Genomic DNA, 27,679 nt, shown 5'->3' on the forward strand with positions numbered 1-27,679 from the left:
AATCAAATGTATTTATAAAGCTGTGGAAAGAGGAGGAAGGGAAGCACTTCTAAGGTACACAATAGTACATTTTGGTAGACAGAAGGTGCTCTTTGGTAAAAGGGGTAAATTGGTCATCAAAAAGAAAGGAGGACCAAGGCACTCTTCATATAATTGATTAAAATGCCTTTATTAGTATGGCATGTTCAATAGAAACAAAGTTTTTAAAAACCGACGTGTTTCAGCTGCATGGCCTTCTTCAGGGAGAACATCGTCAGTTCTCCCTGACGAAGGAAGATCATGTCAGTGACCGAACCCACTCAAGTGACGCACCCCTCCTAGGGACAGCATGGAAGAGCACCAGTAAGCCAGTGACTCAGCCCCTGTAATAGGGTTTGAGGCAGAGAATCCCAGTGGAGAGAGGGGTACCGGCCAGGCAGAGAGAGCACGGGCGGTTCTTTGCTCCAATGCCTTTCAGTTCACCTTCACACTCCTGGGCCAGACACTCAATCATAGGACGTACTGAAGAGATGATTCTTCAATAAATATTTAAAGATCAATACCAAGTCTGCGTCTCTCACATGGATAGGCAGACCATTCAATAAAAATTGAGCTCTATAGGAGAAAGCCCTGCTTCCAGCTGTTTGCTTAGAAATTCTAGGGACAGTAAGGAGGCCTGTATCTTGTGACCTTAGCGCAGGACCAAATAGGAAAGATAGGTAGGAGCAAGCCCATGTAATGCTTTGTAGGTTAGCAGTAAAACCTTGAAATCAGCCCTTAACAGGAAGCCAGTGTAGAGAGGCTAGCACTGGAGAAATATGAATATTTGAATATAAATATTTGCCGCCATCCACTTCCTTATGTCTGAAACACAGGCTTCCAGCGAGGGCAATTTTGGGGCTTCACCATGTTTCATCGAAATGTACAGCTGTGTGTCGTTCGCATAGCAGTGAAAGTTAACATTACGTTTACGAATGAAGATCACCAAGAGGTAAAATATATACAGTGAAAACAATAGTGGTCCTAAAATGGAGCCTTGAGGAACACCAAAATGTACAGTTGATTTGTCAGAGGACAAACCATCTACAGAGACAAACTGATATCTTTTCGACAGATAAGATCTAAACCAGGCCAGAACTTGTCAGTGTAGACCAATTAGGGTTTCCAATCTCTCCAAAAGAATATGATGATCGATGGTATCAAAGCAGCACTAAGGTCTAGGAGCATGAGGACAGATGCAGAGCCTCGGTCTGACACCATTAAAAGGTAATTTACCACTTTCACAAGTGCAGTCTCAGTGCTATGATGGGGTCTAAAACCAAACTGAAGCATTTTGTATACATTGTTTGTCTTCAGGAAGGCAGTGAGTTGCTGCACAACAGCTTTTTCCCAAAATTTTGAGAGGAGTGGAAGATTCAATTTAGACCGATAGTCTTTTATATTTTCTGGGTCAAGGTTTGGCTTTTTCAAGAGATGCTTTATTACTGCCACTTTTAGTGAGTTTGGTACACATTCGGTTGATAGAGTGCCGTTTATTATGTTCAACATAGGAGGGCCAAGCACTGGAAGCAGCTCTTTCAGTAGTTTAGTTGGAATAGGGTCCAGTATGCAGCTTGAAGATTTACAGGCCATGATTATTTTCATCAATGTGTCAAGAGATATAGTATTAAAAAACTTTAAACTATGGCTCCTTTTCTCTAGACTGTACACACAAAACGCCAAAACACACACAACAGGCAAAATGTCACACATCTCTTTCAAAAACATACACTTCATTCAAAACTATTTTATCTTCTCAATGTGTGTTTTTTGCATCAAAACCCTACACAAACACCATCAAATGATTAGCTCTTATACACGTCCACTAAACACACAGATGTGACAAATGAAAAACACTACTATCTTGTGTCTTTTGCATGTTCAGTGTGCAGTGGAGTCCACAGCAGTTTGTCAATGCACTCACACATACATGTACTGTATGTGCACAGATATATACAGTATGTATGCATATTCAGTATATATTTACACTATAAACAGAAATGCAAGGGGGGGAAATAAAATGTATTTCTTTCTCTAAACATTGTATTTTCATCCAGATTTCGGGATGAACTGTAACAGACAGAACAAATACAGTAGAAGATAAACAAACAGGCTTTTTACTATAAAGAAAAAAACAATTAGGCAGCATCCTGTCTCATATTTGAGTCTGGCCACAGCACCTCATCAACAAGCGATGTTCTCTCTGGCTAAACAGCGGGGGAAGTAGCATCTGGAATGGCGTATCCAGCCCTGTCATGCCCCTTCGTCTATGTCACCACAGGCCTCCTCCATCGCCTGGAGAAGGGATATGCGTTGGTGGGTTGGTGATCATATACCATCTAACGCCACGCTGAAAATAACTCTTCGATTGGGTTTAGAAATTTGCGGATGGTCAATGAACCAATTGCACACTAGAGCATCCCGGTGGAAACTTACGTTGTCCCAGATGACAACAAACCTGGACTGCTCTGGCCCATTCCTCTGGCATTGGGAATGAGGATATTATGCAGGATGTCATGGAAGGTGATAATGTGGGCAGTATTGTAAGGACCAAGAGTGGCATGATGATGAAGGACACCGTTCTGACTAATGGCTGCACACATTGTGATGTTGCCACGCTGTCATTGACGATGGCGCGGTGTCCTATGAGGTTTCTTCCCCTGCGTCTTGTTTTGGCTAGGTTAAAGTCGACCTCATCATCATAGACGAAATCATGATGTTCTGCAGCAGCATCTAGTTCCATAACTATCTGAAACAGACAAGACAAAACATTATTGTATGACAGTATGAAGACAGAGAGCAGTCAATGTGTAGCACAATACACTGGAATACAGTACCAATGACAGGATAGTATAGCTTACTTGTACGTATTCATAGCGCAGTTGTTTCACTCTGTCAGAATTTGGCTCAAATGGTACTCTGTAGAGCTGCTTCATACGAATATGATGGCGTTTCAGGAGACGGCCAAGTCCGGATAAACTCACCCTATTTATGTTGCTGAATGTTGTGTTGTCAGTGATGATGTGGTGATGCAGTTGTCGTAAACATATGCTGTTGTTTGAAATTCACTATGTGTTGTTCCTGCTCTGCTGTGAACATATGGTTTCTTCCTCCATCGAAGGGTCGTCTAGCAATTCTGCAAAAACATGATGTGAATGGTTAGGGTGCAAGATTTCTTTCATTATGGAATTAAATGTTACTGGAGTCAACACCTATGTGGGACGCTGGGCTGAAGAGAGTTGTAGTTGTCATCAAGCACATATTCAATCTAGTTTCAATCAGCACAGAAACTTAGAAATTAACTGCAATAATACGTGGCGCCTGTTCTTTCTAGATTGGACACATTTTACTCCTGCTACAGACCCCATAGACCACATGAGAGAGGAATGTACACAACACAATGACCAGAGGGATAAAGACAGCTTGTGAAAGTCTGCCTTATCTACTCTGAAGAACGAGCACAATTATTTTGTCAGAAATCATCTTTCAGCATACTTAAACAGGCTAGCCTAGCTTAATAGGATGACTAAAGACAGTACAGTATGGCGAGCACAGAGACAGCATCAGATGATCTGGCTGTCTGGCTGTGACTGCCTGAGCAGAGATGAGATGATGACTTCAAGGAATGAAAAATAATTAAATCATCAAATAGTAATATACACAACTGAAATATGTTATTATTTCATAGTCATTGTCTGTTACTCTATTGATGTCTAACCAGTGTAGACCTGACAGAGACAATTAAATATTTTCAATGTTTTGGTAATTTAATGTTCATTATTTTGGGCTTGAAATTTTCATTAAAAAGCTGTCAAATCATTTGAATTTCATTATTTCATAATGCATTTAATGTTTCACAAATGTTTTTCGAAACCGAAATTGAAAATCGTGATAATTTCTTCAATAATCGAACTGAACCTGAACTGACCTCAAAAAGCAATAATCACAGGGCCTCCCAGGTAGCGCAGGGGTCTAGGGCACTCTGTCACAGTCGGCCGCGACCCTCCTAGTCACGCTCTGACCTTAACACCATAGAGAACCAAGGGCTCTCTATGGTCAGGGCGTGACAGTTCAAAAGTTTGGGGTCACTTAGAAATGTCCTTGTTTTTGAAAGAAAAGCACATTTTTGCCCATTAAAATAACATAAAACTGATCAGAAATACAGTGTAGACATTGGTAATGTTGTAAATGACTATTGTAGCTGGAAACGGCAGAATTTTTATGGAATATCTAAATAGGCATACAGAGGCCCATTATCAGCAACCATCACTCCTGTGTTCGCTAATCCAAGTTTATCATTTTAAAACCCTTTTGCAATTATGTTAGTACAGCATGTCAATATTTGACATGGTACAGGTGTCTTCTTCAATTTGAGCCATTAACCATATGTGTGAGGTGCAGTGGTAAAATACTACTTGAGTAAAAGTCTTAATGTATTTGGTGTTAAACTTAAGTATCAAAAGTAAATGTAATTGCAAAAATATACTTAAGTTTCAAAAGTTAAAGTATGAATAATTTAAAATTGCTCACAAGCAAACCAGATGGCACCATTTTCATGTTTTTTAACTTTACAGACAGCCAGGGGCACACTCCAACACTCAGACATCAAACACTTTTCAACCCGTATGATCTAATACAGAATTTAAAAAACATACACATATTATGATATCATAGTGAATTCATGGCGTGAATGAAGAAGCCTTATCGTACTTCATAATTTTTGCTCTTATATAGTTACAGTCAGTTTTAAAAACATCTAACCAAAATATTTCAACTTCTTTATTACTTTACCCAAAACAGTTGGATTCATGAGTTTTGATGACAAAAGTAAATAAAAAAAAGATCAGCCAAAGCAAATACCTGATAAAAATGTAATTATATTAATGATGTAAGTTCAGAAATGGTTTGTTCTCAAGGAAATTAATATCCAAATAGTCAGTGACAAGTGGATGGAGTTTGTGACAGGTATGTGAACTTACTACAGTATTATAGACACTATGTCCTGGGATTTCCTATGATCTTCTATGTAGAAGAACCCATAACATTCTATCGATGGTTGTGAGCATCATCGAGCAAAACGTGTATGTTCATGAGAGTCTCAGCTTTTCATAGATAGATTTTAATAGTTTGCAGCTCAAACCATTCTGACTCTACAGACGTTTTTGTAAGCTCAGCTACTAGCATAGTACCCGTTAATTGTAAAAAGACCCAGCTACTAGCGTAGCCCCCATTAATCACACAGACTAACGGTAATAGACAAATCCATTGGTACTACCCTGAAGTCAGTAGCTCAAACACACAATGTTTGAAAGGGGTTAGAAGTCCAAAATGCAGGTGTTACGCTGAGATTTGTCAAGATAAATTACACAAGTTGTTTGTTCAGCTAGCTAGGTAGCTGCAATGTATTCGGAAAGTATTCAGACCTGTTGACTTTTTCTACATCTTGTTAAGTTACAGCCATATTCTAAAACGGATTCAATTGTTTTTTCCCCTCATCAATCTACTCACAAAATCCCATAATGAAAAAGCAAAAACTTTTTTAGAAATTTAAATTTTTTAGAAACTGAAATATCACATTTAAGTAGTCAGACCCTTTACTCAGTACTATATTGAAACACCTTTGGCAGCGATTACAGCCTCAAGTCGTTTTGGGTATGACGCTACAAGCTTGTCACACCTGTACTGTGTTTGGGGAGTTTCTCCCATTCTCAATCTCTGTCAGGTTGGATGGGGAGCGTCGCTGCACAATTTCTTCAGGACACTCCAAAAATGTTTTATAGGGTTAAAATCCGGGCTCTGGCTGGGCCACTCAAGGATATCCAGAGATTTGTCCCGAAGTCACTCCTGTGCTGTCTTGGCTGTGTGTTTAAGGTCCTTGTCCTGTTGAAAGGTAAACCTTCACCCCAGGCTGAGGTCCTGCGCGCTCTGGAGCAGGTTTTCATCAAGGATCACTTAGTACTTTGTTCCGTTCATCTGTCCCTTGAGCCCGACTAGTCTCCCAGTCACTGCCACTGAAAAACATCCGCACAGCATGATGCTGCCACCACCATGCTTCACCGTAGGTATGGTGCCTGGTTTCCTCCAGACGTGATGCTTGGCATTCAGGCCAAAGAGTTAAATCTTGGTTTTATCATACCAGAGAACCTTGTTTCTCATGGTCTAAGAGTCCTTTAGGTGGCTTTGGAAAACTCCAAGCAGGCTGTCATGTGCCTTTTACTGAGGAGGGGCTTCTGTCTGACAACTCTAGCATAAAGGCCTGATTGGTGGAGTGCTGCAGAGATGGTTGTCCTTTGCATAGAGTAATCAGAAGAATCTAACTGCTCTTCAAGAGGTGATCGTATTACAAAAAAATAGTTGTAAAATGTATTTGACATTCCCTTGAAAACAACATTCGGTTGTCAATGGCGGAGCTGGGAGTCTCCCTGCCCCCTAGGTGAATTGAACGTTCTGCACCTTACTGTGACGCTTATTGATAACAACTTATAAACCTCCAGAGATTCTATGTTCACACAGTGAGGATTCTGTGGAGAGAGAGATACCTCTGGAGAAAATAGCCTACAGCAGGGCCAGCCCTAGGCATAAACGACATAAGTGGCCGCTTGGGGGCCCGCTCAATGAATGCCTTAGCTTGAGTGTTAGAATAATAGAATACACAAGGTGTAATTCGAAATGTAGGTATCGCTAGTTTAATCAGTCACTGACAGTCACTCAACCCATGTCAGCTAAAAAAAATGTAGCTTGGTAAGTTAGTCTAGCCAGCTATCTAAACGTAATAGTAATCATGGTTGAATTGTCCATGGGCTCTGACACATGAAATGTGTTATAAAATAGTTTATTTTACCTTTATTTAACAGGGCAAGTCAGTTAAGAACAAATTCTTGTTTTCAATGATGGCCTAGGAACAGTGGGTTAACTTCCTTGTTCAGGGACAGAATTAAACATTTGCTCCTTGTCAGCTCAGGTATGTATGAAAACAATGGTATGATCACAATCAAAAGCAAAGGGACTGCATTTCAAATAGCCATTTGTGACATATTCTAGTTCATGGAGTGGGCCGCCACCTTGTGGCTTTGATGTCAAAATAATCAACAGTTGGACTAGGCCTACTAGTCGAGTAACCACTGCCCAGTAACCACTGCCCAGTAACCACTGTCCAGTAACCACTGCCCAGTAACCACTGCCCTGTAACCACTGCCCAGTAACCACTGCCCTGTAACCACTGCCCAGTAACCACTGCCCTGTAACCACAGCCCTGTAACCACTGCCCAGTAACCACTGCCCTGTAACCACTGCCCTACCACCAGGTGTCTCCTCATACCTACATTTTTAGATCTTATTAAGAAAGATAATCTGTGTGTGCAGATGCAAAACTAGGCTATTGACACATTGGGGGTCTCTATTTCATCATAGGCTATAAATGTTCTGTGGAGAGGCGCGAATAGATAGCCTAATTTATTTACAATGGTCTACTTCTAGTCTTGATGACCCAATTGCATATAAATGTTCAATCCATGGAGCGGGGAAAAGACACTTTGAATACCTTCGAGGTCACCACGGTCAAATGCAGCAACTTGTACATGGAACGCAAAGACCTTGAAAATAGACTTTGCAAATACTTTTCCTGGCAGTGCAGTAATTTATGTGCAAGCTTTACTTATTCGAATCAGACACCTTTGTAAAGTGTCAATTAGAAAGTGGTTCATACATCCCCCTTCCCTTAGAAGTAATACATTGTATTTGTTATCTTTGTAGAGTTAACAAGACAAAAAGTTCCTTGTATTATTCTATTTAGTGACACTCAACCCTGTTGGTATTAATCAAAATGGTGTGAGTGTGTGTGTGTGTTTGAGAGAGAGAGAGAGAGAGAGAGAGAGAGAGAGAGAGAGAGAGAGAGAGAGAGAGAGAGAGAGAGAGAGAGAGAGAGAGAGAGAGAGAGAGAGAGAGAGAGAGAGAGAGAGTAGGCAGTCACTATCCAATCGCTATACACTATACAATCGCTCTGCATGAACAGCTCTAGAAGCTTAGTATTGTGAGATCAAACCCCGACTTAAATATTTCAGAATTGACCAAAAGCAGAGATTGCAGGGTAATTCAAAACTACTAGAAACGGAATATAGGCAACATTTTCAAAGAGCTATCAACTTTTATCCCACTGGATGTAGGCTACCTGGGGACAATGTAGAGCGCGTTTTTTTTGTCAGTGTGGGTTGGAACAGGTGAATTGCAAGTAGCGACAATATCAAGGACCACCAAGAACAACAAAAATTTACAACAGTCAGACATCTGAAGGTAAGGTCCTCAACATATTAATTTAATTTGTGAAGAGATGAAGGTACAGTAAGTGTTGTGTAACACAATCAATACGCACGGTTTAATAGCGACACTCAAAAGCCAGTAGAGACTATACAACTTTCGTGGGTTTATGTAAATTGTTCCAAAACATATTTAACAGTTAGTTAAAAGCCTATAGTTGAGCTTCATGTATCTGTTGTGAAGAGATTTTGCGATTCAAACTTTGGTGAAGCAAACATGACGTACGTAATGTTATGTACGTCATGTTATATAAAGGTTCAATTCATTTTGTGTCCAAAATATGACATGTTAACACTATATAGCCCAGTGTTTCTTAATATCCTGAGGGTATCCATTTTTACAAAACAACTACCACACCTGATTCAAATCATCAAAGCCCGATGACGAGTTTATCCTTGAAATCAAATCAAATAAAATGTGTATTGATCGCATGCCGAATACACCAGGTGTAGACTTTACAGTGAAATGCTTACTTACGAGCACATTCCCAAAAGTGCAGAGTTAAAATGTAAGACAAATATTTCCTCAATTAAATTAAAGGAAATCGTAAGACAATAAAAACAATAGTGAGGCTATATACAAGAAGTACCAGTAGGTAATAGAGTATGTACATGTGGGTAGAAACAAAAAATATGCACCCCTTTGGTTCCCCAGGAACCACTGCTTATATACACTTACATATGACAGTTTTTTACAATCACTTTGGCACTAATTTCAGGAACCTTGATGTCATTTTTCAAAAATATAGTCACAAAACTCACAACCAATGATCAAAATGCTAATTTGATGCCATCAGCTCTACAGACCTGATTTAGCTCGTCAAAGAAAGTTACATTCGAAACAGCGAATCATGTGGCTGCCTGCAACTCAATATATAGAGTATATCGAGTAGAGAGCTTTAGATGTTGTTCGACCAAACATTAGAACAGGCAAGATGAGTAATCTAAGCCAGTTTGACCGTGGTCTGATTGTTGATGCCACACATGGTGATTCCAGCATCTCAGAAACAGCTGCCCTCCTGGGATTTTTACGCACTACCATCTCTAGAGTTTACAGAGAATGGTGCTATAAACAAAACACATTCAGTGAGCGGCATTTCTATGGGCAAAAACTTAGAGGAGAATGTCCAGACTCATTCAAGCTAACAGAAAGGCCACAAATGCTCAAATAACCGCTGTTTAAAACAGTGGTGTGCAGAAGGGCATCTCTTAACGTACAACACCGTGAATAATTCAGGCTGTTGTGGAGGCAAAAGGGGGTCCTACCCAGTACTCAATAGGTTTACCTAATAAAATGGCTAGTGAGTGTACAATAATGTCAAATCTGAAAACATGGTCTGGCAAAGTGGTACATGGGACCATAGAAACAGTGTCTGATAAAGAATGAGGATGAAATATTACATCCCCATAGATAATAGATAATAGATAATAGATAATATAGTCCAATTGGTTAATGTTCCATGGTAATTGGTGTCAATGGATCTCGTTATCCTGAAACTTTCATGATCGAAACATGGAATATTGTTTGTCAGTTTCCATAAAACTATGCATTAAGATTAATGCAACAGTACCTTATCATTTTGAGCAGTTGTATCAATTGATAGTTAGATCATTGTAATGAAATTAATAGACAGTCATCTCAGATGTAATGTGTGAATTGCATTTTGAAATGGTAATACTTTGATATGTCATTTTGAACCGGTGATTTTAGTTCAATGAACAAATTATCTTAGCTTTATGTGTATTGTATCCAAGCAATTGGAAAAAGTGTTAGAGTTTTGAAAAATTACATCAAGGTTCCAAAATTAGTGCCAAAGTGATTGTAAAAAACTGTAAATAGATTTGCGTTTTAATGAGGGAAATAAGTATTTGACCCCCTCTCAATCAGAAAGATTTCTGGCTCCCAGGTGTCTTTTATACTGGTAATGAGCTGAGATTAGGAGCACACTCTTAAAGGGAGTGCTCCTAATCTCAGTTTGTTACCTGTATAAAAGACACCTGTCCACAAAAGCAATCAATCAATCAGATTCCAAACTCTCCACCATGGCCAAGACCAAAGAGCTCTCCAAGGATGTCAGGGACAAGATTGTAGACCTACACAAGGCTGGAATTGGCTACAAGACCATCGCCAAGCAGCTTGGTGAGAAGGTGACAACAGTTGGTGTGATTATTCGCAAATGGAAGAAACACAAAAGAACTGTCAATCTCCCTCGGCCTGGGGCTCCATGCAAGATCTCACCTCGTGGAGTTGCAATGATCATGAGAACGGTGAGGAATCAGCCCAGAACTACACGGTAGGATCTTGTCAATGATCTCAAGGCATCTGGGACCATAGTCACCAAGAAAACAATTGGTAACACACTACGCCATGAAGGACTGAAATCCTGCAGCGCCCACAAGAAAGCACATATACAGTGCCTTGCGAAGGTATTCGGCCCCCTTGAACTTTGCGACCTTTTGCCACATTTCAGGCTTCAAACATAAAGATATAAAACTGTATTTTTTTGTGAATAATCAACAACAAGTGGGTCACAATCATGAAGTGGAACAACATTTATTGGATATTTCAAACTTTTTTAACAAATCAAAAACTGATAAATTGGGCGTGCAAAATTATTCAGCCCCTTTACTTTCAGTGCAGCAAACTCTCTTCAGAAGTTCAGTGAGGATCTCTGAATGATCCAATGTTGACCTAAATGACTAATGATGATAAATACAATCCACCTGTGTGTAATCAAGTCTCCGTATAAATGCACCTGCACTGTGATAGTCTCAGAGGTCCGTTAAAAGCGCAGAGAGCATCATGAAGAACAAGGAACACACCAGGCAGGTCCGAGATACTGTTGTGAAGAAGTTTAAAGCCGGATAGGGATACAAAAATATTTCCCAAGCTTTAAACATCCCAAGGAGCACTGTGCAAGCGATAATATTGAAATGGAAGGAGTATCAGACCACTGCAAATCTATCAAGACCTGGCCGTCCCTCTAAACTTTCAGCTCATACAAGGAGAAGACTGATCAGAGATGCAGCCAAGAGGCCCATGATCACTCTGGATGAACTGCAGAGATCTACAGCTGAGGTGGGAGACTCTGTCCATAGGACAACAATCAGTCGTATATTGCACAAATCTGGCCTTTATGGAAGAGTGGCAAGAAGAAAGCCATTTCTTAAAGATATCCATAAAGAGTGTTGTTTAACGTTTGCCACAAGCCACCTGAGAGACACACCAAACATGTGGAAGAAGGTGCTCTGGTCAGATGAAACCAAAATTGAACTTTTTGGCAACAATGCAAAACGTTATGTTTGGCGTAAAAGCAACACAGCTCATCACCCTGAACACACCATCCCCACTGTCAAACATGGTGGTGGCAGCATCATGGTTTGGGCCTGCTTTTCTTCAGCAGGGACAGGGAAGATGGTTAAAATTGATGGGAAGATGGATGGAGCCAAATACAGGACCATTCTGGAAGAAAACCTGATGGAGTCTGCAAAAGACCTGAGACTGGGACGGAGATTTGTCTTCCAACAAGACAATGATCCAAAACATAAAGCAAATGGAATTGGAATTGTTCAAAAATAAACATATCCAGGTGTTAGAATGGCCAAGTCAAAGTCCAGACCTGAATCCAATCGAGAATCTGTGGAAAGAACTGAAAACTGCTGTTCACAAATGCTCTCCATCCAACCTCACTGAGCTCGAGCTGTTTTGCAAGGAGGAATGGGAAAAGATTTAAGTCTCTCGATGTGCAAAACTGATAGAGACATAACCCAAGTGACTTACAACTGTAATCGCAGCAAAAGGTGGCGCTACAAAGTATTAACTTAAGGGGGCTGAATCATTTTGCACGCCCACGTTTCAGTTTTTGATTTGTTAAAAAAGTTTGAAATATCCAATAAATGTCGTCCCACTTCATGATTATGTCCCACTTGTTGTTGATTCTTCACAAAAAAATACAGTTTTATATCTTTATGTTTGAAGCCTGAAATGTGGCAAAAGGTCGCAAAGTTCAAGGGGGCCGAATACTTTCGCAAGGCACTGTACACGATCATCTGAAGTTTGCCAATGAAAATCTGAATGATTCAGAGGACAACTGGGTGAAAGTGTTGTGGTCAGATGAGACCAAAATGGAGCTCTTTGGCATCAACTCAACTCGCCGTGTTTGGAGGAGGAGCAATACTGCATATGACCCCAAGAACACCATCCCCACCATCAAACATGGAGGTGGACACATTATGCTTTGGGGGTGTTTTTCTGCTAAGGGGACAGGACAACTTCACCACATCAAAGGGATGATGGATGGGGCCATGTACCATCAAATCTTGGGTGAGAACCTCCTTCCCTCAGCCAGGGCATTGAAAAATGGGTCGAGGATGGGTATTCCAGCATGACAATGACCCAAAACACACGGCCAAGGCAACAAAGAAGTGGCTCAAGAAGAAGCACATTAAGGTCCTGGAGTGGCCTAGCCAGTCTCCAGACCTAAATCCCATAGAAAATCTGTGGAGGGAGCTGAAGGTTCGAGATGCCAAACGTCAGCCTCGAAACCTTAATGACTTGGAGAAGATCTGCAAAGAGGAGTGGGACAAAATCCCTCCTGGGTTTGTGTGCAAACCCAGTGGCCAACTACAAGAAACGTCTGACCTCTGTGATTGCCAACAAGGGTTTTGCCACCAAGTACTAAGTCATGTTTTGCAGAGGGGTCAAATACTTATTTCCCTCATTAAAATGCAAATGAATTGCTACAATTTTTGACATGTGTCTTTCTGGATTTTGTTGTTGTTATTCTGTCTCTCACTGTTCAAATTAACCTACCATTAAAATTATAGACAGATCATTTCTTTGTCAGTGGGCAAACGTACAAAATCAGCCGGGGATCAAATACTTTTTTCCCTCACTGTATGTCATTGTGTGGGATAATGTCAGGTTCCACCATGCTCAAATGGTGCAAGCATGGTTTCAGGCCCATCCACAATTTACCACCCTGTACTTACACCCATACTCTCGTTTCCTTAAACCGATTGAGGAATTTTTCTCCACATTTAGGTGGATGGTATGTGATAGGCGCCCTCACGAACAAGTCACCCTTTTCCAGGCCATGGATGACGCATGCAATGACATCACGTCAGGCCTGGATTCGCCCGAAGATTCTTCCTAATATGTTTGCCTAATGAAAACATCCATTGTGATGTGGATGAGAACCTGTGGCCAAATCCACAAGACAGGGTTGATGGAAATATAGAAGTACAGTAATCAATCTTTTGTTTAGCTTTTTACCGTAAGCCAGGTGAGGAACACTGCAGGGATGTTTTACAGTAAGCCAGGTGAGGAACACTGCAGTGATGCTTTACAGTAAGCCAGGTGAGGAACACTGCAGTGATGTTTTACAGTAAGCCAGGTGAGGAACACTGCAGTGATGTTTTACAGTAAGCCAGGTGAGGAACACTGCAGTGATGTTTTTCAGTAAGCCAGGTGAGGAACACTGCAGTGATATTTTACAGTAAGCCAGGTGAGGAACACTGCAGTGATGTTTTACAGTAAGCCAGGTGAGGAACACTGCAGTGATGCTTTTCAGTAAGCCAGGTGAGGAACACTGCAGTGATGTTTTACAGTAAGCCAGGTGAGGAACACTGCAGTGATGTTTTACAGTAAGCCAGGTGAGGAACACTGCAGTGATTATTTTCAGTAAGCCAGGTGAGGAACACTGCAGTGATGTTTTACAGTAAGCCAGGTGAGGAACACTGCAGTGATGTTTTACAGTAAGCCAGGTGAGGAACACTGCAGTGATGTTTTTCAGTAAGCCAGGTGAGGAACACTGCAGTGATGTTTTACAGTAAGCCAGGTGAGGAACACTGCAGTGATGTTTTACAGTAAGCCAGGTGAGGAACACTGCAGTTGACCTTGAACTGTTTTTTCTTTTTTTGTAGCTAATTATTTTTGCTTTGATTCAAAGAAACCTATGTTGTGATTTTATTGTATTTCATCAATAAATTTCATATTTTGTTTAATGATTCCACTGTGTCTGTAGTATTCTCTCTACTAGTCCTTTTACGGTGATGTATCTACGTGTAGTAGCATAATGAAACATGTATCACATATTTTGTTCTACAATATTTAATGATTGGACGAACAACTACACAGTGAAACTATCGGTATCTTGTGTGTGGGTGATCTAAATGAATGGTCCTATGGTATTTCATGATAAATTAGTTATTTGAAACAATGATTCTGCAAGTGCAAGGTTTCTTTAAAGATATGAATGCACAATGCAATGTTTTGAACATTGGACAGCCTGTGTTACAAGTGATGACCGTTTTGAGTTTTGGGTCTAGAGTTTTGAAAAATGACCACAAGGTTCTGAAATTAGTGCCAAAGTGATTGTTAAAAACTGTAATCAATACATTTTCAGATGAACACAGCATTGACTGTCACTTTTGTTGCATGCACAGTAAACACCTGAGCAGGTGAGCCCTTTTTTCTGCAACATTATATTCCTGCCTTCTCTGTAATTTCATTGGTTTGAAAGAGTGATATTCTGGAGTGAATTGTCAGAGCTTCTGCCTGTCAAGTTTTGAGATTCGTATTGGCGATGGATTGAGAATTATACCTGTAAAAGGAAAAACAATATGTCAAATCAAATCACATGCGCTGAAAATATATGGTGTTGACTTTACCGTGAAATATTTTCTGATGAGCCCTTCCCAACGAGGTAGAGTTTAATAATACAAATACAATAAAAGAATGGAGCTATATAGAGGGAGTACCAGTACCAGATCAATGTGGAGCTAAATAGAGGGAGTATCAGTATCAACCAATGAGTGAAACTGATACATGGCAAAAAAGAATACAAATTAAACATTCTTCGTGCTATTCAGTTTAAGGTTGAATGACCTCAGTTGGTGATTGAAAGAGTTAATGGCAGAAGCAGAATGGTTAACATATCCATGCTTTTTCTTGGTTTTAAGTTTGGGAACAGAGACCATGTTTGTGTGTGTGAGAGTGAGAGTGAAACAGAGGGAGAGTGCAAGTTTGTGTCAGTGAGAGTATGAGTGAGACTGAAAGTGCATGTGAGTGTGAGCGTGAGTTTGTGTGAACGTGAGTGTGTGTGATTTGTGAGTGTGTATGTGTGTGAGAGAGAGAGAGTGAGTGTGTGAGTGTGTGTGGCACTAGCCTGTGCACGTGTTTGTATGTGTGAGATCAAGAGGTTCAAACAATTGTCTTTCACTTCCCTCCACAAACAATTGACGGATGTTGTGGTACTTACTCCCTAGTCCCCAACATTAGCTTTGTTACATTATTGGCAGAATTGCAGATAGAAAAGGTTATTAGATGAGGGTTATTGAATTAATGCACCTGGAAAGTATTTATCTTATGGCTAAGCACTGGCTCCATGGCAGGAAACTAAACAGCATCCGCCACCACAACAACTCCATCTATTTGGTTATAAGATGGCTGTCGTCAACTCAGTATTACGTAATCTGACAGAGACAAATAGCATGGCACAGCACTGAAAGACGTCTGGGACTACTGTAGGGATGCTTAATAAAACCATTTGGCAGTTGTTTAGATGGGTTTGACAAACTCTTCACAAGGAGAAGTCTTGGTATAAAAATAGAAAACCTTGAAAGGCTCATGGCACCTCATCTCAAGTTCAACTTATAGTTCGAGCAGCACATAAAATATGTGAATGTGTTTCCTGTAATATGCTATCCAATGAGTGTGACTCAACAAGAGTTTCTCAACTGACATTCCTAAGTGTTATCACTGGGGCGGCAGGTAGCCTAGTGGTTAAGAGTGTTGGGCCATTAAGCAAAAGTTCACTGGTTTCTCCTAGGTGAAAAATATGTTTATGTGTACCTTGAGCAAGGCACTTAACCCTAATTTATCCTGTAAGTCACTCAATGATTCTTAGAAGGGATCAATGCCAGCTGCAGCAATACCTCCACTTGTGTTTTCGTGTTGCTGGCTTATTCTTACATCCTGAGGATTTCTCAGAAAACACTGAAATATAGCCATTTTGAACAGAAACAGAATCAAATCAAATCAAATCTCTCCATCAGTTGCTTGTGTGATGTGGGTTAACACCACTACATCCTGATTACTTAGCTGGTTGGGTGTATCGAGAGTGACTCTTTTGAAGAGATGACAAAGTCACTAGTTTCTCACTTCTCATCCTCTTAAAAAACTTTCTCCCTCTTCTCTTTCTGTGTGAACAGGTTCTGCTGAATTCCATGGATCGGACACTCAAGAGGCTTCATCTCCTTCTGCTCCCGACCGCTGTCACTTTCTGGTCTCTCCCCTTCTCTATGGCCACCAGCGTGGCCCCAGGGGGATGTGGCTCCAATGTAGGCTCCCTGTACTATAGCCTGTGTGACCTCAGTGCCGTATGGGGCATCGTACTGGAGTCATTCGCGGCGGCTGGCGTGGTGGGTTCCATCATCCTCCTCATCGTCCTCCTGGCCAGCCTACCATTCATCACAGACAAGAGCAAGAGGAGCTCCGTGGGGCTCCATGCCTGCTTCCTGATCTGTACCCTGGGCCTCTTCTGCCTCACTTTCTCCTTCATCGTAGGGAAGGACTTCGCCACCTGTGCCTCGCGGCGCTTCCTCTTCGGGGTGCTGTTCGCTGGGTGCTTCACGTGTCTTCTCATGCAGTGTGTGAGGCTGAACCTCCTGGCCCGCAGGGGGGATCAGGGGCCCCGGGCCTGGGTTCTGTGTCTGGGAGCCCTGGGGCTCTGGCTGGTGGAGGTGGTCATCAACACAGAGTGGCTGATCATTACCATTGTTCGCTACCCACTGTCACCGCTCAACGTTACTGGGACAGCACTAGGCACGGCCGCCGACGTGCCCTGTAACATCGCCAACCAGGACTTTGTAATGGCGCTGATCTACGTACTGAATCTTCTCCTAGCTGTCGTAGTGGCATCCTTACCCTCCCTGTGCGGGAAACACAAGCAGAGACGCCAGGAGGGAGCAATACTCCTCGTCACGGGTCTCCTCTCTGTGTTCATCTGGGTGGCCTGGATCACCATGTACGTCTGGGGGAACCTGAGGACCGGTGGACCCAGCTGGGATGACCCTACCCTGGCCATCGCCCTGGTCAGCAACGCCTGGGTGTTCCTGGTCCTCTACACTATCCCAGAGATCTGCTCTCTGACTCAGGAGGACGGGGGGGCACCGGGGTTCAGAGAGGACCTGCACCCCAGTAGAGGGGTGGGCTACGAGACCATCCTGAAGGACCAAGGAGCCCAGAATATGTTTATGGAGAACAAGGCTTTCTCTATGGATGAAAACTCAGGTATGTAGACATACATTCATGCATGCACACACAGGTGCGCGCAAACACACATTCACAAACACACACTGACACTTGTTGACCCACTAATTACCTGGCTTCACTAATTAGTACACCTCACTAGACGACAGGATGTTTTGTCCTCTTGCTGGCAAATCACATATAGTGGATGATTCTAACACACCTAGCAAACTTTAGAGGGGGAGGTTCATTAAGCGGGCCACTGAAGCTTGCATCAGTCCAGTCCGACACATGAATAAGGGAACGTTGTTGTCTGCATGGAGTGATCTTCACACTCTGTCAGTGAAGAAGTAACAATAAATGGCATCGAAACGGTAATGAATTCACACCCAGTTTACGTTCTCCAAACTCTTCAGAATTTGATATGCTGATGGTTTTAATCCTGTTGGTGACCCGTATCTGATCTAGTAGGATGCAGCCGGGCCAGACAGGACACTGTGTCCCTCCTCCTCCCACTCTATCTCTTTGATGCTGCTCTACCTGCCCCCAACATGCCCTAGTCTCATCTCATCACCACAAGGTTTGCGTTCCAAATGGCACCCTGTTTCCTATGTAGTGCATGCACTTCTTTTGACCAGGGCACATAGGTCTCTGGTCAAACGTAGTGCAATATATAGGGAATAGGGTGCCCTTTGGGACGCATACTATGGCTTAGGTTAAAGTGGGAGGGATAATAGCACATGGTAATGTGGATGGCGGATGGCGCCTTTTGAGTTAGCAGCTCTGTCCTGACAGAGATTAGCTTACTGTATGTCCTGGTCTGCTGAGAGATCAGCTGGCACCACGCCCTATCAAGACAATATTAGAAGATAGAGGGACACCATTTTTACTGACTGGAATATCATGTCTGAATAAATTAAACTCAATAACATTTGACCTAGCCCATCAAACTAATAATGAGAAGAGAACGGAGAATGTTGGGAGAAAAATAACCCTTCCATATTTGGCGACTATATTAAATAGTAAAAGGGAATGTTTGTTTAAAAAAACAAACATTTTCTGGTCGAGACTGAGAATGAAGGATGATGAGAGAGAGCTATGAAAACATTAAATAGTCAGTCACTGTCTATGTTTAGCCAGAGGACTTATTTAAAAGTTAAGCTACCGAGTCGCCTCTCCCACACACGCGTTCCATTACCACGATCCACCAGGTGATTCAATGGGAGTTTGTAATTACTCAAGCGTTAGTACATGTCTAGAATAGAACAGTGACCTAACCTGTGTCCCATGCATACATAAATGTTGACACAACACACTCCTCAGCTCTGATTCAGTCCCAATATCAATGCTTGTGTTTGCGTTACTGTGCCATCTCCATAGATACCTAGTCAGTTGCACAACAGAATGAATTTAACTGAAATGTGTCTTCCACATTTAACCCAACCCCTCTGAATCAGAACATCTGAACGTTCTGTACATTTTCATTCTCTTGAACAGGCCCCAGGTGTAGATAATCAAGTCAAACCAATCAAACAATGATATTGTGTACAGATAAGTATAAATAAGTTGTGACACTGTACTGCACAGCACTGTACTGCATAGTACTTCACCAGTGTTACTTAAAAAAGATATCCTTTTTAAGGCTTTACACTAAGCAGTGTTAAATCAAGTGTTGCGTCTATGGATCCATATAGACACCAGAACAGTGTTAAATTAACACACTGCTTAGTGTAAAGCCTTATTAAAATATTTCCCTGAGTGCCCTGTATTTGTTAAGGACAGAGAAATGGTTGTTGCATTCATCCATTTTCTGTCCGATGGACTTCACCAACTCAGATCCTAAGCTATCATAAAATTGTTTTGTTTCAAATGTTAACAAAATACCATGCTTATTTCATAAGGCCTTATTTGTTTTAGCCTAATACAGGGGCTTGAAACTCATACACATCACTTTGAACCAATACCACGCCCATCATTATCAAATTTCCTAGCATGATCTGTTGCTGGTTTATTTTTTAGAATTGTTTGTTTCAATATCTATGTTTGTGCATGTACATATATTAATTAATTAATTCATGTATCTGATGCTACTCATATAAATTGCAAACAGTTTCTGAACTAATGCAATATGTTACTTGGACTTATTGCACCCATTTACTGAAATGGTTGTTCCAGTTTAGATGCTTTAGGTAGTCTCATAGTTTAGTCTTCCCAACTCTGGCAGTCATTCTGAATACAGGTTGGAGGTAATAACACATCCAATAGGTGGATGTCCCCACACTGGCTGGATTACAATAGGAATTACACATCACTGCATGGCCTGTAAACTATGACTTCCAGGCTGTTGTATAGCTCTCTAATATACTTATTTTTCTAGATTTGTTCTTAAAGCGGTACAAACACTACCCAGTAAAGTTATCCTTTGTACCTTTAGTTATGAGTGCATAATTGGCATGTGAGTAGGCTCACAAAATCCTGTTTGAAGGATTGTGGATGTCCTGCGTCCATTTCCAGAAAACTTCCAAAGAAGACTTGTGGAAAATCTTGGAATTTTGCAGAGTTTTGGAATTCTAACTGAAAGTCATACAGTATTATACTGGCTTGCAAATGGAGTTTTGTAAATTCTACTGGAATCCAGCAGGAGTTAAACTACCCAAGTCATACAGTATTCTATTGGAATCCAGCAGGAGTTAAACTACCCAAGTCATACAGTATTCTACTGGAATCCAGCAGGAGTTAAACTACCCAAGTCATACAGTATTCTATTGGAATCCAGCAGGAGTTAAACTACCCAAGTCATACAGTATTCTACTGGAATCCAGCAGGAGTTAAACTACCCAAGTCATACAGTATTCTATTGGAATCCAGCAGGAGTTAAACTACCCAAGTCATACAGTATTCTACTGGAATCCAGCAGGAGTTAAACTACCCAAGTCATACAGTATTCTATTGGAATCCAGCAGGAGTTAAACTACCCAAGTCATACAGTATTCTACTGGAATCCAGCAGGAGTTAAACTACCCAAGTCATACATTATTCTACTGGAATCCAGCAGGAGTTAAACTACCCAAGTCATACAGTATTCTATTGGAATCCAGCAGGAGTTAAACTACCCAAGTCATACAGTATTCTACTGGAATCCAGCAGGAGTTAAACTACCCAAGTCATACAGTATTCTATTGGAATCCAGCAGGAGTTAAACTACCCAAGTCATACAGTATTCTACTGGAATCCAGCAGGAGTTAAACTACCCAAGTCATACATTATTCTACTGGAATCCAGCAGGAGTTAAACTACCCAAGTCATACAGTATTCTATTGGAATCCAGCAGGAGTTAAACTACCCAAGTCATACAGTATTCTACTGGAATCCAGCAGGAGTTAAACTACCCAAGTCATACAGTATTCTACTGGAATCCAGCAGGAGTTAAACTACCCAAGTCATACATTATTCTACTGGAATCCAGCAGGAGTTAAACTACCCAAGTCATACAGTATTCTATTGGAATCCAGCAGGAGTTAAACTACCCAAGTCATACAGTATTCTACTGGAATCCAGCAGGAGTTAAACTACCCAAGTCATACAGTATTCTACTGGAATCCAGCAGGAGTTAAACTACCCAAGTCATACAGTATTCTACTGGAATCCAGCAGGAGTTAAACTACCCAAGTCATACAGTATTCTACTGGAATCCAGCAGGAGTTAAACTACCCAAGTCATACATTATTCTACTGGAATCCAGCAGGAGTTAAACTACCCAAGTCATACAGTATTCTACTGGAATCCAGCAGGAGTTAAACTACCCAAGTCATACAGTATTCTATTGGAATCCAGCAGGAGTTAAACTACCCAAGTCATACAGTATTCTACTGGAATCCAGCAGGAGTTAAACTACCCAAGTCATACAGTATTCTATTGGAATCCAGCAGGAGTTAAACTACCCAAGTCATACATTATTCTACTGGAATCCAGCAGGAGTTAAACTACCCAATAGTTAGAATTGTTATTCACCTATAGCCTGCGTTCAGATTGAGCACCATGATTATAAATATTGGGTGGAGACTACCTAAGCCAACTCAACTGGAACAAACATTTCAGTAACGGTTACAAAAAATCTAACTGAATGGATTTGTTTAGAAAAATGTATGTTATGTATCTCCGTGTAGCATAAGATGAATCAATGTGAATACAAAAACATAGCTATTGAAACAAACAATTCTAAAAATCAACCTGCAATAGAGCATGCTGGAAAATATAATATTATATAATAATTATTATTAATGACATTTTTTAACACAATTTTTTTTCTTACAAGTCCATGTCCCAGGTAATTTGTTGTGTAAGTCCATGTATATTCCTCAATGCTAAATGGAAAGATAAGTGCTATGTAATTCCCTGGTTCATTCTGTGCTTATCTTTTCCATTCATTTGGGAATGAGGGATGTACCTGAACCTACATACTGTAACTGATGGCATTGGACAGAATAAGGAAATGATGTTTGTTTCAGCATCACTGGAAGAACGTTCAGACCTCAACAAAACATTTTATACGCTGATGTTCATCAAATGCAATCACCATCTTAAATGATTAACCAAGATCTAAAATGACTGTTAAAGAACCATAGGCTATGACAATGATGTAAACATGAATGTAATGCATGATGTAAAGAAATCCTGAAAAATAAATGTTAATGATTAATGATCCATTTTAATTTTCTCGACATACTCACTAGAATATATTGAGAGAACAGGGATCAATAAAGAAAGCCATCAAAATATGCATATTAATCTCCTTTTAGTTGATCAAAAATCAGAAAAGTATTGCGACCCCACCATGTAAAAATGTAAAAATAAAAAAGGTAATGTAATCAATAGTCAGTGTTTATTTTTTTATTTGTGGATATGACAATTACAGTATAACAACATACAAGGAGCGTAGCGACACGAACAGTTACGTCTTGCAGCTGAGCTATCAAACTCAATCTGTATCTGAGTCCAAATATAAACCTAATGACCGTGACAGCTTTAGTTTCCCACTGAAAACCAAACTGCACCCTTAGTATTTGTTTCATTGTCAATATTACAGATATACAAGGAGGATAGCTATACTGATGTCTTATAAATTGAGCTTGATAGCTTTGCTGCATCTGAGTCTGAGTATAAACCTGTTTCTCCAGTGACCCCATTCTCAGATAAGGCGACCCCTCCCATGTTGGGGAAACGCTGATTTAGAGTGAGGAGAGTATTTATGAATCTACCTACTTCATGAAAAGAACAGATCATCCTGAAAGTTGCCATATTCAGTTCAATCCATTAAATATTGGAAGGGGAGAAAAGTGTACAATAGTCGTTGAACAATAGTCATATAAATCGACCTTAATCCTCACTGATGATGGAACTGTGATAACAACGGTCCAGTCGTCATGAACCTGCTTTAAAGGTTTAAACTGTCATATTTTGTCTGCATTACATAATGATTCAAATAAGCTACATGTCCCTTGTAAACTTGTAATTCAATATTATTCATTATTGCTAGCGACCCTCAGCAACAACCACATGGACGTGACAGCGTTTACAGAGGAAACTAATAAAAATGGTCTAAATCAAACAATGTAATGAAATGTAGGGTAAGGCTACCAACTGAAAGGAACTAACACTAAATTGGCAGTTAAATATGTGTGCTTATTACTTACGGTCGCTACCGATATTGGCTTATAACATTGAACATAATAGGAAATTGTAGGAAACAGGAAAAGTCGGGGGATATAATTAAATATTCTAGAGTGCACAAAGGTTAAATTTGGCACAACTGTCATTCTGCTCGGATATGCCTCACATCTCGCGTCTGTTTTTCTGCTTGGAACTGAAAAGTTAGCTAGACCTTATTCATGGTTTCCTCGTGCATAAGGGTGGTTGAAATATGAGGGAATGAAGTCCAGGTCTAATTATGGTGCATCTGTAGTCACACATCTGCCACTCCTCCATTTATGTGATCTCCACCCTAAACGAATACATGGCTGGCACATGAATTTCCCCATGCTTAAATTGTCAGAATAGGCACAGAGAGAAAATTGCATAAAACGGGAATTAAGTTCCATTGAAGCGCACATAACTTGGGTCTGAATTCCACCCTTATAGCCTAAATCAGTGGTTTATGATCTTGTCATGGTGGTTAAAACCATGACTGGTTGCTTGGGAACACTGAATACCTAGAGCCCTCAAACTCAACTCTGGACTTCAAAGCTAGTTCCACTGAGTTTTTCATTGTGCTCCTCTACGGATCAGGTTGGCACAATTGATTATCACGTTGAACAAAAAAACAGCAGCCAACAGCCCTTGTAGGTTAAGAGTTGAATACCCCTGACCTAGAGAAGGACAACATTTCAGAGCTGAATATCTGACTAAGTTGGATTGATTGAGATTAGAGGTTGAATATGTATTTATATAAAGAAAGTATTCATTGTCCCTACGTATATTATTCAGATGTTGTCTGTTTTCTTGTTGTTCCTTTCAGGTCCGAAGGTTGTGTCCCCATACAGTGGCTACAGTGGTCAGCTCCGCAGTTCTGTCTACCAGCCCACAGAGCTAGCTATCATTAGCAAGGGAATGGGGAATGTGAGTACTGGCCATCAGTTGTTTGTCCATATGCGCCCGCGTGCACACACACACACACACACACATCCTCAGATTGTTGTTTTTTGTTTTTCAATTATCTCTTAAAAAGAAAGAGGACCCATATTAATATCCATTTGTTTAAATATTATTCCCTTCTCTTTTGTCTGGATGCTGATGTGCATGTTGTGGCCCATGTGTATCGCTGACTGCAGCAGGAAATGTCCTATGAGTCTCGCATCCCCCGAGCCTCCATCAACAACAGCTCCCCGGCCCACAGAGGGGGCAGTACCCTGTCAGTATGCACCGACAAGGCCGCAGACACACAGACACAACAGGGCCGCAGTGTAGGTGGAGATAGACAGCCCATGTCCTCTTGAGTGCGTCCCAAATGGCACAGTATTCATTTTATATTACACTACTTTTGACCAGAGCCCGGTCAAAAGTAGTGCACTAAATAGGGAATAGGGTGCGATTTGAGACGAACACCTGCTGTACTCAGACACATTCTCCTCACCTTTCTCTAGCCTCTGTCTGCACACAGCACAAGCAATCCTCTCAACTCTGTCGTATACCTGTATCCATAGCAACTTGTTCTACCTACGGGTTCCTCCTGATGAATTCTCTCTTTGTCTATGTTTCACCTTGACGAGCATGTGTATTCTCTTCCTGCTCTTGTACACGCTTATTGGATGGTGTTTAGTTCTACATTCCTATCGGTTGGTTTTTAGTTCTACATTCCTATCGGATGGTTTTTAGTTCTACATTCCCATTGAATGGTTTTTAGTTCTACATTCCTATCGGATGGTTTTTAGTTCTACATTCCCATTGGATGTTTTTAGTTCTACATTCCCATTGGATGGTTTTTAGTTCTACATTCCCATTGGATGGTTTTTAGTTCTACATTCCCATTGGATGGTTTTTAGTTCTACATTCCCAGGGAATATATTGTTTTTGCCTTTTTCTCTTATTGAGATGTTCCTGTTTTGGACCTGTCTTATCTTTCACTTCATTTGTCCTGTGGGTTTCTTACTTCTTTCTGGTGTTATGGACAGTCCTTTTATCAATTCGATCTTTTTCACACGCACATTGCATTAGGACTATCATTACACTACGCATATTTATGACATTAGCCTCATGTGCAATTCCACGATAACAGAATTACAGTGAGACTCAGATTTTACACTTCCTTGTTGAAGGTAGACCTTCTGCATGGAGTTGTATGGTTTGTTAAGCTTTTGAAATCAATGGTTTAAGTTTGGCATACATTTTAAAGTGACAAATCTGAGTCCCAGCGTAAATCCGTTACCATGGAATTGCCCCAAAACAGTTTTTAACAATATCATCTCTCTTTTTTTCAGGGTAATGGACTACACAAGAAATCCCAGTGGTGAACACAGACTTTACGTTACACCTCTCTCCTCAAGACATTTTTGTTCATCCATTTTATTCAAATCTGTTGACTATATTTTGCTGTTTTCCATTGGATTCTTAATATGAGCTGGCTCTAAAGCGGCCAGCCTATCAGACTCCAGAGGTGACATTTGGGTGATCGATACAAACAATTTGCCTATCTATAAATGGACAGTCCTGCACAGCAAAATCAATGGTGTACATTTAACTCTGAAAGTGTTAAATGTACACTATTTTCAGTGAACATATGAGTCCCACTGAACTGGTGTTAATATAACACTTTTGAAACTGTTAAAGATTGAACTCTGTTGCAGTGTTCCCCATTCAACTCTTAAACTGTTCATATGAACTTGATTGTGGTGTTTGCATAGCTCTACTGTAGAGTATTATGCAACACCTACAGAGTAAAACATAACACTAGACAAATTTGCGTATTTCCCAGAGTGCCTTTTCTTTTCAAGTGAATTGTAAAGTTACCACCCATGACTGTATTTGTTAACGATAGAGACATGCTTACTGAATTTAATTTAAAAGGCCTGTAGCTTTCACCTACTGAGTATCTAAAACTATGACTCTATGATAGTACATGTATCATGACCTAGTTTCATCCTAACACAGAGGTGTTAAGAAAGTCATGGTTTGCACACCAAATCAGGCCTGCAAATTGCATTATGCTGGCTCTCGAAGTGATGTGTAATTCCTATTGAAAACCAGCCAGAGTTGGGATATACTATAGTTAAAATTGTTATTCACTTACAACCTCCATTCAGAATGATTGTCAGGGTTCTTCTTCTTTTGAAAATTGATAAGACTACCTAAACCATTTAAACTGAAACAACAATTTTAGTAATAAATTTAACTAAGTGATTGGGTTAGTTTCGAAAAATGGCTATATAGTAAACATGCACACACACACACACACACACACACACACACACACACACACACACACACACACACACACACTCACATGGAAGTGCAGCCAACGACAAGATCGGTCAAGCGAGGGGCCAACAGGTGTGACGGTGTCATGGGATTTACCTGCCATCCCTGGGTTCCCAGAGGAGGACTCATTAAGAGTGGGAAAATTCCATATCTGGAACATCTCTATGGTTCCAAGGAATCTTGGGAAAGGACTCTTCTGTCACTGGGATACCAACTAATATGAATACACTTAGTTATAGGTTAAGCATTCAAATAGTGTGCACTTGCTTGCTTTAAATGAAGTAAGGGCCAATATTATTAAATCCTAATCCAATCAAATCTAATTTTATTTGTCACGAGCGCCGAATACAACAGGTGTAGGTAGACCTTACAGTGAAATGCTTACTTATGCGCCCATTCCCAACAGTGCAGTTTTAAGAAAATACCTAAAAACGGTCAATGTTTAGTGCTTAGCTTGTGGATATCACTTTCATAAAGTTCACATAGCTATTTCAGTTGTAGCTAAAGGGTGTTGAATGAGTTCATGTAAATACCATGCCAATGAATGTCTCCTCACTACATACTGTATGTATGGAAGCACTTGTATGAACTGTTGTATGAATTTGAAATATATTTTTAACATAGCTATTTACAGTACTTACTTTTTTATCAAATCAGATTTGAGCCTACACTTGTAATCCTGAAATGTAAATCTAATATGAAGTTTGAAAACCATAATTAATTATTTGATTGCACATTCTGTATCAACAATCTTTAATGTCCCAAATAATAAAGATTCACTGGTGAAATACATAGTCCGAAGAGAATCTGTCATAAATGAAACCCTAATTCCGGTAATATCTTATACTGTTAATTACCCTTATACTATTATAAATGCCCATATGTTTTATTTTATTTAAATTTTTCCTTTATCTGGGAAAGTCAGTTAAGAACCAATTATTTTTTTCAATGACGGCCTAGGAACAGTGGGTTAACTGCCTGTTCAGGGGCAGAATGACAGATTTGTACCTTGTCAGCTCGGGGATTTGAACTTGCAACCTTCAGAGACTACATAATATCCTATACACTGAGTGGCCAGTTTATTAGGTACACCACCCTGTTCACAAAAATGGTTCGCCCCTACAGA

At 40.5% G+C, this 27,679-nt stretch overlaps 1 protein-coding gene across 3 annotated transcripts; it reads left to right on the forward strand.

Moving 5' to 3' along the window:
• The first annotated feature begins 7,978 nt into the window (after positions 1-7,978).
• gprc5c (G protein-coupled receptor, class C, group 5, member C) lies at positions 7,979-27,350 on the forward strand. Of its 3 annotated transcripts, none has more exons than XM_035792301.2 (5): positions 7,979-8,307; positions 16,545-17,625; positions 24,098-24,198; positions 24,411-24,490; positions 25,557-27,350. In XM_035792301.2, the coding sequence occupies exons 2-5, from the start codon at positions 16,560-16,562 to the stop codon at positions 25,693-25,695; spliced, it is 1,386 nt and encodes a 461-aa protein (XP_035648194.1). In that variant the 5' UTR covers positions 7,979-8,307; positions 16,545-16,559; the 3' UTR covers positions 25,696-27,350. The 3 variants fall into 3 exon arrangements, with proteins under 3 accessions (XP_035648194.1, XP_035648205.1, XP_035648216.1); XM_035792312.2 differs by having other exon boundaries at positions 7,980-8,307; positions 24,411-24,542; XM_035792323.2 differs by lacking the exon at positions 24,411-24,490 and having other exon boundaries at positions 7,980-8,307.
• The last annotated feature ends 329 nt before the right edge of the window (positions 27,351-27,679 follow it).

The sequence above is a fragment of the Oncorhynchus keta genome, chromosome 2 (genome assembly GCF_023373465.1).
Source record: "Oncorhynchus keta strain PuntledgeMale-10-30-2019 chromosome 2, Oket_V2, whole genome shotgun sequence".
NCBI lineage: Eukaryota > Metazoa > Chordata > Actinopteri > Salmoniformes > Salmonidae > Oncorhynchus > Oncorhynchus keta.

What these genes read in the sequence shown, in the direction of transcription:
- gprc5c (XM_035792301.2), top strand. Translation starts at nt 16,560, where the DNA reads ATGGATCGGACACTCAAGAGGCTTCATCTCCTTCTGCTCCCGACCGCT. An exon ending in CTCTATGGATGAAAACTCAG is followed by an intron (nt 17,626 to 24,097) that starts GTATGTAGACAT and finishes TGTTCCTTTCAG; the next exon opens with GTCCGAAGGTTGTGTCCCCA. An exon ending in TTAGCAAGGGAATGGGGAAT is followed by an intron (nt 24,199 to 24,410) that starts GTGAGTACTGGC and finishes CGCTGACTGCAG; the next exon opens with CAGGAAATGTCCTATGAGTC.